This window comes from Bos javanicus, chromosome 6 (assembly GCF_032452875.1).
Source record: "Bos javanicus breed banteng chromosome 6, ARS-OSU_banteng_1.0, whole genome shotgun sequence".
Lineage (NCBI taxonomy): Eukaryota > Metazoa > Chordata > Mammalia > Artiodactyla > Bovidae > Bos > Bos javanicus.
In genome coordinates, this window is record NC_083873.1 from 116,341,160 (window position 1) to 116,359,866 (window position 18,707).

An 18,707-nucleotide genomic window follows, 5' to 3' on the forward strand; every position below is an offset into this window, starting at 1 on the left:
CCAGGGGGGCCTGGAGGCCAGTGGCAGCAGCTGCGCTGAACTCCGCAGCAGGGAGTCACTCCATCCCTCAGGCCAGAGGTGAGGCTACTGCCGGGGGTTTCCAAGTTTCCCCAGCAGCTACCAGATTACCTAGGGCTCTGCCCCACTCTCTTTGAAGTTGTCCTGATAGCTTCCGTCCTTGGAAAAGGACCACGTCTTTCTCAGCAGACACTGCTGAACAGAGCCCTTCACGTCCCTACTGTGCAGATTCTCTGAGGGAGGAAGCAGCAGTCATGGGTCCTGGCCACAGTCTGAGTGCGGAGCCCTAAAAACCCCGGCCCGGCCACCACAGCGATGTGTCCTGCTAACCCTCACCACAAGCGAACAGCAGCCCTCTCCCCTTTCAGCTGCCCCCGCCGGGGTCACCCAGCCCTGCCCTCTTCGCTGGACCAGCTCTTACACAGCTTTGAGGGACCTCCTCGACTGGCAGCTCCACCATGAGGCCATCCTCAAGCCCTCCTGCTGACCACCTCGCACCCCCGTCCTCCTCCCCCTTCCCCACAGGAAGCCCCTACACTTCTCTTCCATCCGCATGCCCTAGAGGCCAGGCTCAGACAGCCTAGAATCTGAGGAAGGCTCTGCCCCTGCCCCGCCCATTATTTTCATCATGCTCTCCTGCCGTTTACCAGCAGAGCCCTCAGAGGGCCGCAGCCTGGTGTTAAAACTGACCACCTGATCACTGCCACACCTTATTCACACTGCCCTGAGGAAGAGCTTAACCAGCCTCTCACAAGAGGCCACACTGCTCTGTCTGTTCAGAGTGCGGCTTCCGAGGGGAGGTGCCCAGGCTTAGGAGGCTTCCCTGCAGATAAGGGACTGAGGTGGGAGGTCACCTGGCCTTTAAAGGGCAGGTCCGGGGGCCTGGAACACAGTGGGGACTGCAGCGGTCAGAAGGGATGGACCAAGGGGAGGGAGGTGGACCAGAACAACATCTATAGCATTTCTACCGCTCTTCACCCTGGGAGCGGACTGGCCAGCCTTATCCTCGCCGCCGCCACCCCAACACTTCTAGAACCTGGAGAGAGGGTGAGTGTCACAGCTGGTCCACCGGCTGGGAATGCTGTTTCAGAGAACAGCTGTTCTGAGTTTAGATCACATGCGCAGCATCGTTAGTAGGCAGTAAAGCGGTAAGGGGGACCGTCAGGCAACCTCTGGACTCAAGGGGCTCCCGGTGACATATGGGTTACAACAAACCAGAGCTGCCTCTGCTGTCTAAAACACCAGTTACAATGACTTACCAACTCTGGCCACTGAGCGTGAGAAAACTCACCAAGGGTTATTATCACTACCAGTGCTGGCATCAGACCAAGGACTACACAGGGAAAAGGAACAGAAGGAAAAACGGAGAACTGGGCTGCAAATAATTAAATAAACCAGAGCCCTAATATTTCCAGGATGCCAGCAGCTGCTCTGGAGGCGTAAAATTTCAAACCCTCAGCCATTCTTCTCAGCCTTCTCTCTTTAGGGCACCAACCAAAACACTGGGAACTCTGACCAAAGGAAAGCAGGTTGACGACACTACTACAAGGCCCCATATATACTCTTTCAAGAATGAGGGTCACTCAGAAGCAGCTCTATGGCGCTCTCATAATTTAGGTACACAAGGAATGAAATAGTTGTTTAGTCTTAAAATAGAATCCACGAACTTGTAGAACTCACCGTGCTCATGGTGCTCCTTGGCGCCAACCTACAGAGAAACCCACAGTCTAGACCGGGCCTGCCTCAGCCTCTCATGCCTGCTGGCTGCTCATCTTCTGACTAGCGCAGGGACCTGCACGCCAGCAGATTTCCGGAATCTTCAAGCCCTGGAAAATAAAGGTATCCAGTTGACAAATGCTGCACCTGTTTCATCAATAAGAGCGCTCAGCTCAATCGTCTGCTGGTCCTTCTGTCAGCTGCGCACTTTGCCGAGCACTTTATGCAATCATGTCCTAATCCACACCCTCCGTGGGAGACACACACCCTCGTAGGATACAGGACAACGCAATCCCATAGCCTGCAAGCAGGACCATTATGCCACCTCTTGCCCTCCTGGCTGCTGAACACACACAGGTGCTCCTTGGCCCACGGTCCGCTCCCTGCCTGTCTAGACTCACCCCCGTGGGGCTAAGACGGGCTCTGGCCTTGTCGAAGTGGTGCCCACCTCCCCCAGGCTGTGCCAGGAGACAAAATGCAAACGGGAGGGTGCCAGCCAGCTGCTGGTCACTGAGTGACCTACTCTAGTTAGGCCGTTCCAGGCAGAGGGGACAAAGCCCAGGTTTCTGTTACGAAAGGAGAAATCCTGAACCCTCTTGCACAATCTGTGAGGACGCGGCTTGCCTCACTCAAGCTTGGGAAAGCAGCTGTTGCCCCATGACTCTGACTGCGAGAGGCTGGGGACCCTGGGCTCACAGCCTCTGGTTCACAGCTTCCTTGGATGCAGTGACCCTGCCTCACTCCACACGCTGAGGCTCCTGCCAACAGGGAGGGTGGGTGACGCTGAAGCCCCCTCCCAACTTGAATCCTCTCTGGAGTAATCAAGAGGAGATCAATAAACAAAGGGACCCGCCCCCCAGCCACCAGACACACACACAAAGACAAGAAACCCCTGCAGAGTCCTGTGCAGCTTCCGGCAAGATGAGAATCAGAACTGCTCCATGTGACTGCACAACCCCAGAAAGCAAAGAGCCTCCGCCTCTCCCCAAGACTGCGAACTGGGGCCTGCTGCAGATGCCCGTAATTCAGGGGGAGCGACAAGGGCCACCGATCCTGACCCACCCTGCATGCCCAGCTGAGACTCTGCCACTGGCAGTAGATGGGCGAAGAAGAACCAAGAAATTGTGGGTTGGGAAGCCAGGCAGGCTCCGGGAAGGGCAGAGAGCACAGCAGGTGCGGAGGCTCCTGGGGAACGGGAAGCCCTTGGCTCGCTCAGGGCCTGCCGAAGGTGGGGACTAACCCTGCAGATCTGACTTCAGGAACACAGTGGCGAAAGCAGTGAAGGAGAAGCCAAAATGTGCAGGCAGGAGTCAGGGTGCAGTGGTGTAGACGGGCTTCTAGTGGGAGAGGCCCGAGCACAGGGCAAGGCCGAGGGACCGGAGGAGAGCAGGGGAGGCTATGGTTCTGGGTCGGCCCGTCCGGGATGACAGGGGTTTGCACAAGGACAGGCGTTCTCAAAGTGGAGCCCGCACCAGGCTCACTTACCTGGAGGGTTTGTTAAACTACATTTGGATTCAGTAAGTCTAGGATGGGGCTCACAAGTCCCGAGGCAAGGCTGATGGGGCCACTGCAGGCCACGCAACAGGAAGGCCTGTCTAGGACACGGCCTGGGAGCTGGAGAGGACTGGTCATACACGTGTGAGAGACAAGAACACGGGGCCTCTGCCAACCGCCCTTCCCGTCCCCGGTACTGCCGCCTCCTCCACACAGCCTCCCCAGCCTGGAACCCTCCTGCCCTGCTGCCAACACAGCTCTGAGCAGCAGCTGACCCCACAGCCTTCCCCTAGGTCCCCATCAAGTCCCGACCCCTAAGCCTGGCCTGTGGAGGCCAGCTGGCCTTTCAGTTAGAGCACGCCTCCAAGGCCAGACAGCAGGGACGGGGGTCACAGCTCCAGACCCTACTTGTGGCCTTGGCGAGACTCTGAACTCCTCTGTGCCTTATCTGTTGTTTAGTCGCTCAGTCGTGTCCGACTCTTTGACACCCCGTGGACTGCAGCCCGCCAGGCTCCTACGTCCATGGGATTCTCCAGGCAAGAATACTGGACAGCGTTGCCGTTTCATTCTCCAGGGGATCTTCCCAAACCAGGGATCAAACCCATGTCTCCTGCATCAATAGGTGAGTTCTTTACTGCTAAGCCATCAGGGAAGCCCAGGCCTTATTGAGTGAAAAAGTTGGCTTAAAGCTCAACATTCAGAAAACGAAGATCATGGCATCCGGTCCCATCACTTCATGGGAAATAGGTGGGGAAACAGTGTCAGACTTTATTTTTGGGGCTCCAAAATCACTGCAGATGGTGACTGCAGCCATGAAATTAAAAGATGTTTACTCCTTGGAAGAAAAGTTATGACCAACCTAGATAGCATATTGAAAAGCAGAGATATTACTTTGCCAACAAAGGTCCGTCTAGTCAAGGCTATGGTTTTTCCTGTGGTCATGTATGGATGTGAGAGTTGGACTGTGAAGAAGGCTGAGCGCGAAGAATTGATGCTTTTGAACTGTAGTGTTGGAGAACACTCTTTGAGAGTCCCTTGGACTGCAAGGAGATCCAACCAGTCCATTCTGAAGGAGATCAGCCCTGGGATTTCTTTGGAAGGAATGATGCTGAAGCTGCAACTCCAGTACTTTGGCCACCTCATGCGAAGAGCTGACTCATTGGAAAAGACTCTGATGCTGGGAGGGATTGGGGGGCAGGAGGAGAAGGGGACGACAGAGGATGAGATGGTTGGATGACATTACTGACTCGATGGACCTGAGTTTGAGTGAACTCCAAGAGTTGGTGATGGACAGGGAGGCCTGGCGTGCTGCGATTCATGGGGTCGCAAAGAGTTGGACACGACTGAGCGACTGAACTGAACTGAAAACAAGATAGCACCGACCTCAATGGTGTGTGAGGATTACAGGAGCTAATACAGAGAGCACTTGGACCAGTACCGGCACTTCAAAGGCTCACGGACCTGTTCTGCCAGCACAGCCTTACACCGCCCATTGCGCAACCCCAGCCCTCCGCCCAGCCCTAAGAGGCTGTGGACCGCTGCACCCGACCCAGCTTCAACACGTACCCACGGGCTGCACACCTCCCCATGCATGGCTCCTGCCCTGGGAATACAGCAGTGAATACATCCAGCCACCAGCTCCTGTCTGGGGTGGGTGCCAGCAGACAGCTCAGGTGTTGCAATAATTGGGGCATATAAGCCCCATGCAAGGGAAACCAAGAGGACAGGGAGAGGCCAGAGGTTCTCCAGGAGCAGCCCCACCGAGGGAGTGTCCAGCCAGCCGAGCCTTTCTCCAGCACCTGGCAGTCTGCATCCGGGTGCGCCCCTGACCACATTATCCACTCAGACACCGAGTAGTTTATTTTTTTTTCATCAGCAGGTAGCTGCTTTACAGTGCTGTGTTGGATTCTGTCGTACGTCAGCATCAGCCATACGCATACACACCGCCCTCCCTCGAGCCTGCCCGGGGGCCACGGGGGCCTTAGCCAGTCTCTCCGCTGCCTCACTCTCTCCAGGGAGGCTCGCAGCTGGCCTACTGCATGACCTCGCCTGACACCCTCAGGCCAGCCCAGGGGTGCCCTCACTAAGACTGGCACGAGAGCCTCCTTAAGCAGACATGAAGACAGTCCACCTGGTGGGCATGGGAGGCGGCGGCACCCCCACAGCCCTAGGGACTCACAAGACCAGATCACACGTGGTTCCAGAGCCACCAGGCTTCCTGGATCCTAACCCAGAACTCACTGATTCCAGCAATCTCTCTCAGAATTGAGAAGAATCTGATACAAATGTCACTGACAGTGATCTGTCTGCTGAGCACAAGGAAATAATTTAACGTACAGACCTTGGTTACTCCAAAGCCTCTTGCCTCCTACTTGTTTTAAGCTTTAGGTTTTCAAACACTGTTGCTCCAGGCGCGTCCAGCAGCTGCGCCAGAGGGCTCCACGCTCCTCCGCGTGCACACTCTCCCTGCTCCCTGCCGCCCACCTGCAGCCCCAGGCTCTGCTGCACCCCCCCCCCCTGCCTGGTTCTCCCTCAGGGGATAATAAAGGTCAGCGGTCAGAGGACATAAAAGGTTGGAAGGCCAGCCTCACAGAAATCTGCCAAGGGGCTGGATTTCACCAGAGAATGGAGGTGGGAAGACCAGGGTCGGGGGGCCTCCCCAGCAGACCAGTTTGCGGACATGGAAGTGCACTGTGTGGACAGAGAGGCCAGAGGTTGTGGGAAAGATGGCCCTCACCAACTACAAAGCGTTCTGGGTCATGCACTAATAGAAGCCACTAGAACAGTAAAACTAACAACAGCTCAAACTTAGAGGTCACTTTTGTGTGCAAGACACTACAGCGCTTTCCACACACCATCTTGTATAATCCTCCTCTAGCCCAACAAGGAGGCAGACACTATTATGGTGACCATTTCACATACAAGGGAGCTAAGAATGATCAGGGCTTAAGTAACTTGCCCACAGTCCACACCTAGTAAACACCAAGTCTGGATTTGAACCAGGGCAGTTTGACACCAGAACACCGAGTCTTAAAAGCACAAATACAAGCCAGAATCAGATGTATTAATTCTAGAAACAATATGGAACACGGGTGTTTTCCAGGTTTCTCAAACTTAGTGTCCAGGAACTCCTTCCAACATGCCAGTACTCCATCTCAGCAACACCCCCACCAGCCACCCCGTGGTTTCCAAGGCAAACCGTGCAGTTCCTCAGCATGCCTCACCTGAAGAAGTGCCAGAGGTCAGGACTCTGTCCACTCTGCACCTAGCTAGTCCTTTGCCCAAAGGAGATGTTCCTGTTTACAGAAGCGGCGAGTGGCTCAGAAGTGAGAGAGGGTGGTTAATGTCCCTGCCACTAAGAAAAGACCAGGAGTCGAGGGTGGCACTGGGAATGGTCAAGGCCAGATGCCAGGACCCCTTAACACTCTGACAGGAAGGTGAGAGAAGACCAGCTCTCGCGAGATCATCTATCTGGGTATTCCATGGGAGGGACGCCACGGAACTGGGCTAGGGAAGGGATAAACAAGGCAGACACCTTAATTTTAGAAATGCTGCACGTGGGTATCCAAGGAGAAAGGTCCAAAGGCAGCTGAAAATCTCAGGAGAACTAGGGTGGAGGGAGAGGTTTTAGAATCTGTGTTACAATCTGGGAAGTCAGGTGGGGGGTGGGGGAAACCCTGAAGAGAGAATCAAAAGGCAGAAAGCAAGCTTGGAGAACTTGGATATCAGTTAGACAAAAGCTGGCATTTCAAGGAGAAGACAGCAGTAAACAGAAGACCTAGAATGAGGACAGAAAGCTGGCCACAGGGAGCTGAGCACTGATAACCAAGCAACTGGAGGCCCAAGCTGTTACGGAGGGCCAAACTGGGCTGCCTGGAGGTAGTGACACTGAAGATGAGGCCCCAAGTGATGCAGCTATTCAACAAACACACCGGTGGGCAGGGCCATCCAAGGGGAGGAGAGGATCTGCCCAGGACGGGCCGTGTGCTGTGCGGGAGCCGCCCACACGCCTCCCGGGGCGGGGCAGGCAGGCAGGGGTTCATACAGAGATGGCACCACCTGCACGAGGAGGCCCGCGAGCGCTTGGACGGCTCAGCACGCAGACCCGTATGGAGGAGTGGAGTAATCCAGGCAGAAGTGAGCTGTGTGGCTTGGAGACAGTGGCAAGTGTGCAGAGAAGTGAGGCCACCCGACTGGATGGCAGCGGGGAGTTCAGCCTTCTCACAGGTTTAACGGTCTACTCAATCATGGCGTTATTGCCAGAAATTGATTTCTTCCCAGGAGGCTACTATGGACACGAAAGATGACCCCCCAACGCCAGGAGGGGTGGCACACAATCACATGTGACGCCTCTGTGCGTTTGACTACATGTGAATGTCTACACGCATCACGGCTAGAAACTGCTGGGCAGTGTTGACTGCAGCTGGGCTCTGTGGCCTTATGGTCCCACAAGCCAAGAAAGGAGGGATCAGCAGAAAAAGGGCGGGGAAGGGGTGCACCGGCAAACAAGGGAGCTGCAGGAGTCCAGGGAGCTGTCTGGGTGAGGAGCTCTGTCCAGCCCAGGCCCACGGCGGCCCACAGCGCCCTCAGCCACCAGGGCAGGTGAGGCTGCTGCCATCTGGGCGCTCAGGTGGCTACTTGTGCATGTCCGACCAGGAGATGAGAGGCAGCCACGTCGGGTCATGCACGCCCTCTGTGTGGCAGTTACAGAGCAGATCTCTTTCAACTCTAGAAGCTTTTCTGAGACAGGAGCAGAGTGAGTCTGACTCAATGCCAGCATGGTAAAAGCAGAGAAAAGCCTCAACCTAGAGAGTCTCATCAAGGCAAGGCCGATTTATCAGCAACTGATTAGGCACCGAGGCCCTGGCTAGTACCGACAGTCTAGGTCACGTGTTTTTAAAATTTCTTTTTGGTCACACCTTACAGCTTGTGAGATCTTAGTTCCCCGTCAGGGACCAAAGCCGGGCACTCAGCAGTGAGAGCGCGGAGTCCTAACCATGGGAGGACAGGTGAGTCCCCGCCAAAGCTTCTTAAATGAACACTGCTGGCACTGTCGCATCAACGACCAGGCCTCAGAACTTAAGAAATATTAAGAGCCTCCTGCTTATACAAAGGAGGGTGCACTGTATAGACAGCAATCGTGAGACTGGCCAAATGAGCCCCAGAGCTCTGCACACACACCTGACCTCCATGCCTCAGTTTTACCATCTTCCACGGGGGAAAAATAGCCCCTACCCTGCAGCTGTGACACTGAATCAAAGTGCCCAGTAGGTTCCAGCACCCTGGACGGAACCCTACCAGCTGAGTAATTCAACAATTCTGTACATGGGCTTACTCTGAATCAGGCACTGCTTCAGGGATTGGAAATACAATGGTGAACAAAACAGACACTCACGGAGCATACACTCTTAAGTGGAAAGACAATCAATAAATTAAGTAATAAACAGGTATTACATCAGAAAAGCTAGTAATCACAGCTCTTCTTACAAGTGTGAGTGCTACGAGATGAGAGCAGACTAAACTTTCAACCCCAGAAGGAACTGGAACAAACGTTTCCGCTCTCAGCAAGCTCAATTCACTTCCAGAAGAGACTTGGCAGGACGTGGCTGATCACCCCTGCCCAGGCAGACAGGAAGCTGGAGAGCCAGCACGCAGTGTGGGGCGGCCCCCTCCCAGTTACTGATCCCTAAAGGAGGCCCAGAAGCCCACCCACTGATCTCCCCCAGGAGCAACAGGGACTAGACCTGGCAGAGACAGAGAGCATCTGACGGTGCCTATGCTAAGTCACTTCAGTCGTGTCCGACTCTGTGTTGACCCCATAGATGGCAGCTCCCCTGACCCTGGGATTCTCCAAGCAAGAACACTGGAGTGGGTTGCCATTTCCTTCTCCCATGCATGAAAGTGAGAAGTGAAAGTGAAGTCGCTCAGTCGTGTCCAACTCTTAGCGACCCCATGGACTGCAGCCCACCAGGCTCCTCCGTCCATGGGATTTTCCAGGCAAGAGCACTGGGGTGGGGTGCCATTGACAGTGCCTGGAGACAGACAACTGGGCCTGCTGCGCACTCACCGTGCAACCCTGACCAAGCCAGTCAGCCTCAGAGGCCTGAGAGGGGCGCCAGGGGACTGCATTCCTGCTCAAGGATTCATCACTCAAGGAAATTTTCCCCTTTTCTCCAAACAAAGGACCCAATGAGGATTTTTTTGCTTCTACTAGAGAAAAAGAACAACTCTTTGGGTATAGAGATATTCTACTTTTGTTTACAATTCAGCCTTGAGGTTCAAGCGCCCAGAATTAAGTATGAACTTCAGTTTTCTGAAAATCAGTTAAAAAAAGAAAACTAAAGTAAAAAGAGTTATTATTCAACCTTAAGAAAAAGAACCCTGAAGATACTATGCTCAGTGAAGTAAGACACAAAAGGGCAAATACTGCGTAATTCCTCTTACATGAGGTCCCAAGACGTCAGATCCAGAGACAGAAAGTAGAATGGAAATTGCAGAGGCTGGGGATGGTGGGGGACAAGGAGTTTTACTTTAATGAATAGAGTTCCTGCCTGGGAGGATGCAAAAGGTTCTGGAGACAGATGGTGAGGGCGGCACAACAAGCTGGATTTACTTGATGCCACTGAACACCTGAGAGTGGTTCAGATGGTCTATTTTACATTACATATATTTTACCACAACACAAGAATTAAAAAATAAACTTATTTTCTCTCCTGGATACTTTTAATAGGATTTAATCAAGTATTCAGAAATGCTCTGCAGTGGGTACAGCTGAGAAACATCTATAAGGAATGCACCTCTGGGGGGACCCTCAGTCTCCTCCAAGCTCTGGGACCTCCAAGACATACCTATGACTCTAATATCACCAGAGTGCTGGCTCACCCTCTTCTAGATGAAGCTCTTCTCAGGAATTTCTCCACAGCTTCACATGCAGGGTTGAGACAAATCCCCCCAAACATTAGGCTGACCCTTTGTCAGTGAAAGCCCTGGAGCCTGGCAGGGAGGGGCACCTCAATTCTCCACAGCCATTATCTCCCAAGGTTGCACCGGTAATAGGTTTGGATGGTTTTCACAAGTGGGAGGGATATCAACAGACACCAAGTTCAACCAATTAATCTTGGAAGGAGGAAGTTGCCTGCTTGGTCCTGCGACCACTCCTTTGCAGGCGGCTTCTCTGGGACACACAGAAGCACAGCTCGGTGGCTGCTCCACCCGACCCTCTTAACTCTCATTTTTTTTCAGTCACCATGGCCTGGGCTGGGGGAGGTGCAGGGACGGTGCAGCGGTGGGAGGGCTGGTGATACCAATACAAACTAGGGTATTTCAGGGGGTCAGGAGCAAGAGAAATATAATGAAGGAAACCTCAGGATCCATTTCCTCCAGAGGCTGAAAACATACCAGAGGCCAAAAAGACAGACTCTAAAACTTTCAGGAAGCAGGCATGCTAGGCCTGTGCCAACAGCACCAAAGCACAAAGCTAGGAATCTCTGCTGCTTCTGCTGAACCAGGAACCTGGGAGGGGCTGGGGGTGGGGTACGTGTGTGGACTAAACCAGGATGGCCAAGGTGCAGACTATGGTGGTGGCAGGGGGGAGTCAGCAGCTTATAAATGTGGCTCTTTGACCTTTACCCACAACAGACAGCAGCCCAGTAGCGCTCCCCAGAGAGAATGCCCTCATTTGCATGAGAGGGGAAAGAAACAAGAAAGAAAGTGAAGTCTCTCAGTTGTGTCTGACTCTTTGCAACCCCATGGACGGTAGCCTGCCAGGCTCCTCTGTCCATGGGATTTTCCAGGCAAGAATACTGGAGTGGGTAGCCATTTTCTTCTCCAGGGGATCTTCCTGACCCAGGGATCAAACCCAGGTCTCCCACATCGCAGGCAGACGCTTTACCGTCTGAGTCACCAGGGAAGCCATAACAGGGGAGCTGGTCTCAAACAGCTCTGCCCCCAGGGGTCCTCAGCCAATGGCCTTCTATTCAAGCAGATACACAAGTGGGCTGGCTAATGGGTGCATACATGCCATCACCAAGTGGCAAGCCAAACCCAATTCTCTAAAGACATTCGTCTTGGTGGTGGAATCCAGATCCTCTCCAACTCTCTTCCTCGGAAGTAAAGTCAATGGTCCTTGGATCCCAGGACAGCAAGCACCTATTACAAGGGAAACATTGGGACAGTTCTAAGGACAAAACAGCAAAGCAGGAGGAAGAACGTTCAGTGGGCCAGACGAAGTCAAAACTTTAAATGGGAGCTCAAAAACATCTGCCAGACTCCAAGGGACCCAAGGACATCACAAATGTTCCCAGAAGACTGCACCCATTGCCTTCATGTGTAAAGCCAACCACTAAGTGGTCTGGCCTCACTTGCAGTGACAGACACAGGTCTTCCTAAAAATCGCCATACAATACAAAAAGTGCATAGAGTTTTTGGGTACAAGTGGAATTAGGGGTACAACACTCCAAAACTTGGACAACTGCACACACATACACGGTAAGAACCTACCCAAAGCGGCAGTGTAGACACGCAGTGAACTGACACAGCTGATAGGTGTCTGAGGTGGAGATGGTCTTTGTGGCTTGGTTCAGCTGACTTCAATTTTCTATGTTTACCTACTGTTATCTGTAGATGAAATTATGCACACTCAACTCAACAGCCCCATTATAGTCAACCTGTTGCGTAAAATATCAATCCTGCTGGAATTAATCCTTGCTTCCAAACAACTGTTGAGAGCAGAATTGATAAAATCAACTATACTTGGATGCATGTATTTAAAACAAACCAACAGAGGACTGACCGTGCCTCCCTTCAGGTGCCGTGGACGCCAGCCGCAGCACAGTGATTCGATATATGCTGTCACCCCGCCTCAGGGGTCTCCTACCCCATCCCACTGTGGAGAAGTGCTCATTCTTCTAGGTCCACCTCAAAGGAAAGCTACTGCCTTTCTGTCACTCCTCGTCCTCCGTTTTTTCTGTTGCACTCCATCTGCTAAACGTAACTCTATGTCAAAACCCATCAGGGTATGCCCTCTTCTTTGAACAGCACTTGGCACAAACATGGTAGCTAAACAGTTATTTTCCATTGAAATTAAATTACCAACCTCATGAGATACTTGAAAAAGATGGCAGATTCTTCAGGGTGGCACAGTGTCCTGAGGTGGGAAAAAGATGGGGAAAGTGGAGCCTCATTACACTGCAAATAAAAATACAATCACCACCAGGAAACAGAGGGACATTTAAAACCAGAAAATCATCATGGGAGAACAGGACAGAACATCTCTATCTGAAGCATTTTCAATTTGAAAAAAAGGGGCCACAACCTCAAGTTTTTAAATATTAGTTAAGAATTGAAAAATATCAAGAAGGTGTTCAGAAAAGAAGCAAACTTTATATTGGTCTGCTATAGCAAGCAGCAGAATTTGGCAACAGTTTGGTTAAAATGAGAAGTGAGGTGCAGCGGACAGGAAAATGCCCAGGTCCTGAGACCACTTTCTTGGGGGAGGGGGTCGCTCAGGAACAGAAACTAGACTGAAGAGTACAATGCAATTACTGAAAATTAAGTTTCTCGAGAATATTTATAATTAGACCCTTTCTGGGTGAACTGTCCTTGAAAAAGAAATATAACAATAAACACTAACAAAGTCCAGCAAAAGGAACACAGACATTGGGATCTGAGGCTCTGGTGCTAGGTCTGCTTACTAATTGCATGACCTTGGGTAGTAACTCTGTCCCTCCTGTGCTTCAGGATATGTAAGATGGGGCTAAGCAAAACTACTGGGAAGGATGGATTTTTAAGTGGTAGAGACGCCTAAATTTAGTAGACATGACTGTTACATCACAAACCTAGAGTAACCCTTAGAGACATCTGAGTCACACTCCTACAACTAGAAATTATGACTCCAAGGACTTCACTGAGGTCCAGTGGCTAAGTTTCCGAGCTCCCAATGCAGGGGGTCCGGATTCTATCCTTGATCAGGGAATTAGATCCCACATGCCCCGACTAAAAGAGTTCACATGCAGCAAGGAAGACTGAAGATCCCCCGGGCCACAACTAAGATCTGGTGTAGTCAACAAATACCAAAAAGAAAAAAATTGTAATTCCCAAACAAAATGGCATTAACAGGTAATAAGGCCATTCAGGAGATATTCATTTTAAATTTGTGTATGTCAAGAAGATCTACACAGCAAGCCAGGCTCCTCAGCGATCTGGAGGCACGTTCTGCAGTTAAGGCGCCCACTGGGCGTGTCTGGAGACCATGTGGTTTCTGGAGCACAGGAAAGCCTGATGGTCACAACTTCTCTTCTGCACAAGCAGGCTACTGATAATACTCATTCTGAAACGTTTCCAAGCCTTTCCTTCTCTTCTAAATGAGGTATTCAATTCAAGACTTACTTATGCCTGGGGGAAAAAAACAAAACAAAACCCTTCCAAAGAAAACTCCCCATCCGGTACCCTCTATCTTAGCCCCACATTTACTCACATTTGACCTATAACCCTGGGGTGAGGCGGAATCTGTGCTCTGGGCCGTCCTCCTTAGAGAGGAAACCTCAAAATGCCTTGCTCTAAAAATTCCCAAAATTCTTCTAAGAAACAAGCTATTTAGGAAAGATAAGTCAGAAGAGCACATATGATTCATATCTCACTCAATAACAGAGTCAACCTTGTAATATTCTACAGGAGCCACCTTATCCCTCAAAAATCCCTAATTTGGGGATAGTGAAAAATGTATATAATCATTCCAAAATAAGACATGGGTAACATATACACGCCCTTGGCTGGTGGCTCAGACGGTAAAGCGTCTGCCTGCAGTGCAGGAGACCCAGGTTTGATCCCTGGGTTGGGAAGATCCCCTGGAGAAGGAAATGGCAACCCACTCCAGTACTCTTGCCTGGAAAATTCCATGGACTGAGGAGCCTGGTAGGCTACAGTTCATGGGGCCGCAGAGTCGGACACGACTGAGCAACTTAACTAACATATACACGGGAACACACAACACATACAAACGAACCAACTTGTGCACGTATTTTCATCGAGTAGCACCCCAAGTCTTTCCCAGAAATTGGCAAGGGTATAAACTCCCAGACACAAACTTTGCTGAAAGCTTTTAAGTAAAAGTCAGTAAAGAACTTCCATGACTGGCAATCACCAAGTTCAGTGACTAGTCCCTGTGTGTGCGCACGCTCAGCCGTGTCTGACTCTTTGCAACCCCACAGACTATAGCCCGCCAGGTTCCTCCATCCATGGAATGTTCCAGGCAAGAATAGTGAAGTGGGATTCCATTTCCTTCTCCAGGGCATCTTCCCGACCTAAGAATTGAACCCTTGTGTCTTGTGTCTCTTGCACTGGCAGATGGATTCTCGATCACTTGCACCGCCTGGGAAGCTCCTAGTCACTCACTGCCCTGGCCCAAGCTACCCCTCTCTCTTCCTAACTGGTCCTGACCATCCTTCTCATACATAGAACAGTGATTTTTCTAAAATGCAAATCTAACCCTGTTAAGCTCCCTCCTTAGAACTCAATTTAGTGATTTCCCACTTGGCCTTCAGATAAATGCTGAATTCCTCACTGTGGAGGCACACCACAGACCTTCTGTATTCTGGTTCCTGATACCTCTCCGGCCCCATCTTATGTTTCAACCTTGGGGAATACCCCTCATTCTCTCCACTCTGGCTCCTCAGCTCCAGCAGGGCCTGTACCACGTCTGTTTTTGTCCAAGCAAAAGCTTGGCACACAGAAGACCTCAAAATATGATGACTTAAAATATTAATGTATAAATTCTTAAAGGGGAGGGGGAAGCCCCTTCTTTTTCTTTACAAAGCATAAACATGCATATAGCTCATAAAAAGAGCATACACTAGCAAGGCAGCATTAACATTGGGAAGAGAACAATTGTTGGGTGAGAGCAATCAGGAAAACAATGTGTAAAAAAAGGTGGCGATGGAGGGGACTCATGACTGTAAAAGGTTTACAAACACTGCACTAAGGCAAGATTTGAGTCCAAGTTGGAAGCTCAAGTTCAGGCCATACAGATGGCAGCATTATTTGAACGCTCTCAAATTCACAGGGGAAACCACCAGAAAAACAAAGCCAAACGATTCCCTTCAACTCTTCTTTCATAACCAGCGGGCCGCCAGGCTCCTGGTCACTGAGTTCAAAGGTCTAGTTCTGCAGTCAGGGAACCCAGGCTGTGACCTTGGGCAGACCGCTTCAGTCTTCCCGGCCACTAAGGCAGCCTAAACTGGAGCACAGAGTGCAGGACCACAGAGCTGGAGACCCCAGGTCTGGTTCCAAGAGAAGTGGAGCAGGAGGAGGAAGGTATGGCCGTGACAGTCGACGGGCAGGGGCTGGAGTTACACAAAAGCCAACACCCCCCGAAAACGCCTACCAAGGCTCTGAACTCTCCCCTTTCCCCTCGACGGGTCAAGACGTGGAAAACGGCCTGCGCCGAGTCCTGGGCTTCAGGTACCCGTCTCCAGATGCCCGCTGCGGGCTGGGCCGCAGGCTTCGGCGGCTACGCGTCCGGCCAGCGCGCGGAGCCTGAGACCCGCTGAGCTCTGCCCACCCCCCCGCCTCGAGCGTGCCAGCCCCGGCCCAGCCTGGAGGTGGCTCCGCCCGGCCGACTCGCCAGCCCGCGGCGGCCCGAGCACACAAAGGCGGCGGCTTCGGCGGGGACGAAACCCTCGCCCGGCCTCCCCGCACGCCCGCGCCAGCCCGCGAGCGGCGCACCTCCCGGCCTTCCCGGTGACCTTGGACGCGCCCCTCCCCGCTCCGCCGCCTCAGTTTCCCCGGCGACGCTAAAACGGAGGCGCCCAGGCTGCGGCACGCCCGGAGCGGCCGACACCCGCGGCGAGGCCTCCCCACTTCCGCGCCCGCACCAGGCTCGTGTGGCCCCCGCTCGGGGCCCGGGGAGAGGCTCTCGGCCGTGGGTCGGGGCCCCAGAGGGGTCGGCCGCGCCCCGGCGGTTCCTCGGGACGCGGCGCCAAGGCCTCCTCAGGCCGCGCGAGGCCACAAGAACCCCCCGAACCCGCCCGGCGCTGCCTTGCCGCCCGCGCCCCCCACGAAGTCGAGCCCTGCCTGGCGCCGGGGAGACTCAGCGGGCACGGCGGTTGACGCACTCGAGCGAGGGAAGCACCTCCGCGAGCAGCTTCAGAGAAGACCTCCACCAGACGACGCCGCCGCCACCGCCTCAGCACCGACCCACTTCCTGTCCGCGGGCCTCGGCCCCGCCCCGGCACCTCCCTACTGGCCGCCGCCATCCCTAACTCCCGCGGTCCGCCCGTGGAGAGGGCTCTATTTTCAACCCTATTGGATAAGAAAACCATCTATCACCACTTTGAAACGCGCCTGCTTCCGGCCCTGCCCACGCCCGCGAACTCAAAAAAGCTCCTGCCTTCCCGCGAGAGGAGCGGCCGGCGCCTCTCGGCGCGCAAGGCCTCTCGGGAGTCGTGGTCGCGGCTGGGACACGCCCCTCTCTCCGCCTAAGTTCCCTGGAATCTCTGCCGCCTCCACTCTGGCCTCCTGACCGCGCCAGGCCCTGGACCCGAGCGCGGCTGATCCCCGCGATCCAGGGCCTTTACCCGGCTGCTGGCGGAGATGGAAGGGAGGGGGTGAAGCACGGACCGGCCCATCTGCGGGAAGCCGGAGGAGGCACTCAACCGGGCCGTCTGGGAGGGCTCCCTGGAGGGAGCTAGCTGAGCATCCAAAAGACTAGAATGGAGGAGAGCAGTTCCAGGAAAAGGGGGCCTGGGTGGGCAAAGGTGGGCGCGCATGACCAGAGAGCTGAAGGCTGCCCAGTAGACCAGGGTGCAGGGGTTGGGAGCGACGGGGATCGCCGGAGGCCAGAGGCAGACCTCCGAGAGGGCCCGGATGTCAAGCTGGGAGTCTTGATTATTCTGAAGACCTCAGGTGTCAGGAAAGGGCTGAAGACGGAGAATTCCCGCCGGCTTGGGCCCAGCCAGGTCCTAGGAAAGCGGGCCTGGAGGTCTCCCAGGCAACTCCACGGAGTCAGAGTGTGGACCCTGGATCCCTCTTGCCTGAGTTTGAATCCCAGGTCCAGGGTTCAGGCAGGTCCAGGGTTCCCTGGCCTGTTGTATGGAGAAGACATTGGTGTCTATCTCAGAGGGTCCTAAGATTCAACTCTGAGCATAGGTGTGTGCCAGTCCTGGTGGGGCTGCATGTCAGAATGGGGATTAGAGAGCCTGGTGGTGGCTTCCTCGAGTTTAGCTGCCAGAACTGGGCCTGGGCATGGATTTGGCAACCAGAAAAGAGCCCAACTTGTCTCTCTTTTTCTGAGACTACCAGATCACCCCAATAGGACCATCCCACCCGGGACAGGCCCACACTGTGGCCAGATGGAGAACTAGAGGGACCTCCAAGGCCACCTGAGGTCCAGGCTGTCACTGGCACACCGCCACTCCTGCTGGGCCCTGTCGGCCAAAGCAAGTCAGCTCAGATCCAAGGACTGGGGAAGATTAGACTCTGCTTCCTGATGGGAGGTTACAAGGGAAGGAACGAGGATGCTAGGAGACACTGTTGCCATCCGTACCACACAAGACAGGCCCTCAGGCCATAAACTCAGGGGATGGCTCAAGAGCTGCCCTCCAGGTTCCAAGGGGTCTATATGAACAGAAGGCCCAGGTTCTCTCAAGGCACTCTGAGCAGCCACCCAGTCCAGGAGGGCAGGTGGGGACCCTGTGGACTACCAACCAGCATCGTTCCCAACAGCACCCTGAGTTTGCTGGGCCACCACCTTTCCCCCTGCTCCAGAGGCCAGTCGGACAAGTGAAAGGAAATTCTCTGCCTTTGTCACAGGGCCTGCTTTAGGCCCCCATGCAGACCTTCCCCCATTGCAGGGACTTGTTCAGCAGACCATGTTCAATCCAGTGAGGCTAGAGCTCAAGGCTTGGAAGACAGAGAGGTTTCCCTCCTAAGAGAGTTGCCAGGGAGAGATGGCCCTTCCTCCAGATGCTGTGAGATTCGAACTGCTATCAGCTTGGAGACAGAGCTCTTGGATCAGGCATGTCCTGAAGTCCACCCTACCTTTGAATTACCAGTTATGCTGCTGCTGCTGCTGCTAAGTTGCTTCAGTCGTGTCTGACTCTGTGCGACCCCATAGATGGCAGCCCACCAGGCTCCCCCGTCCCTGGGATTCTCCAGGCAAGAACACTGGAGTGGGTTGCCATTTCCTTCTCCAGTGTGTGAAAAGTGAAAGTGAAGTCGCTCAATCCTGTCTGACTCTTAGCAACCCCATGGACTGCAGCCCACCAGGCTGCTCCGCCCATGGGATTTTCCAGGCAAGAGTATTGGAGTGGGGTGCCATTGCCTTCTCCATGACCAGTTATAGAAGGTGACAATTCCCCTTTTGGAGCCATCTGAGCTCCTGAGGGACTCTCTTGGGACAGGTCATCATCAGTGTATTCCCTCAATATCAAGTGAAATGGGTTTGAATGACAATAAAGGGTGTAAGAAATGCCATTTTTTTAAAA

The 18,707-nt window shown here is 53.4% G+C and overlaps 1 protein-coding gene across 1 annotated transcript in view; it reads right to left on the reverse strand.

Annotated features, from left to right (window-relative positions):
- Positions 1–12,110, reverse strand: part of RNF4 (ring finger protein 4) — a 29,915-nt gene extending 17,805 nt beyond the window's left edge. The window contains exons 1-3 of the mRNA XM_061421132.1: positions 12,020–12,110; positions 11,728–11,844; positions 1,699–1,844 (exon numbers count right to left, since the gene is read on the reverse strand). Of these exons, the coding sequence (XP_061277116.1) occupies positions 1,699–1,707 (9 nt within the window). The 5' untranslated portion in view covers positions 1,708–1,844; positions 11,728–11,844; positions 12,020–12,110. The remainder of the gene's footprint in view (positions 1–1,698; positions 1,845–11,727; positions 11,845–12,019) is intronic.
- Positions 12,111–18,707: the final 6,597 nt, after the last annotated feature.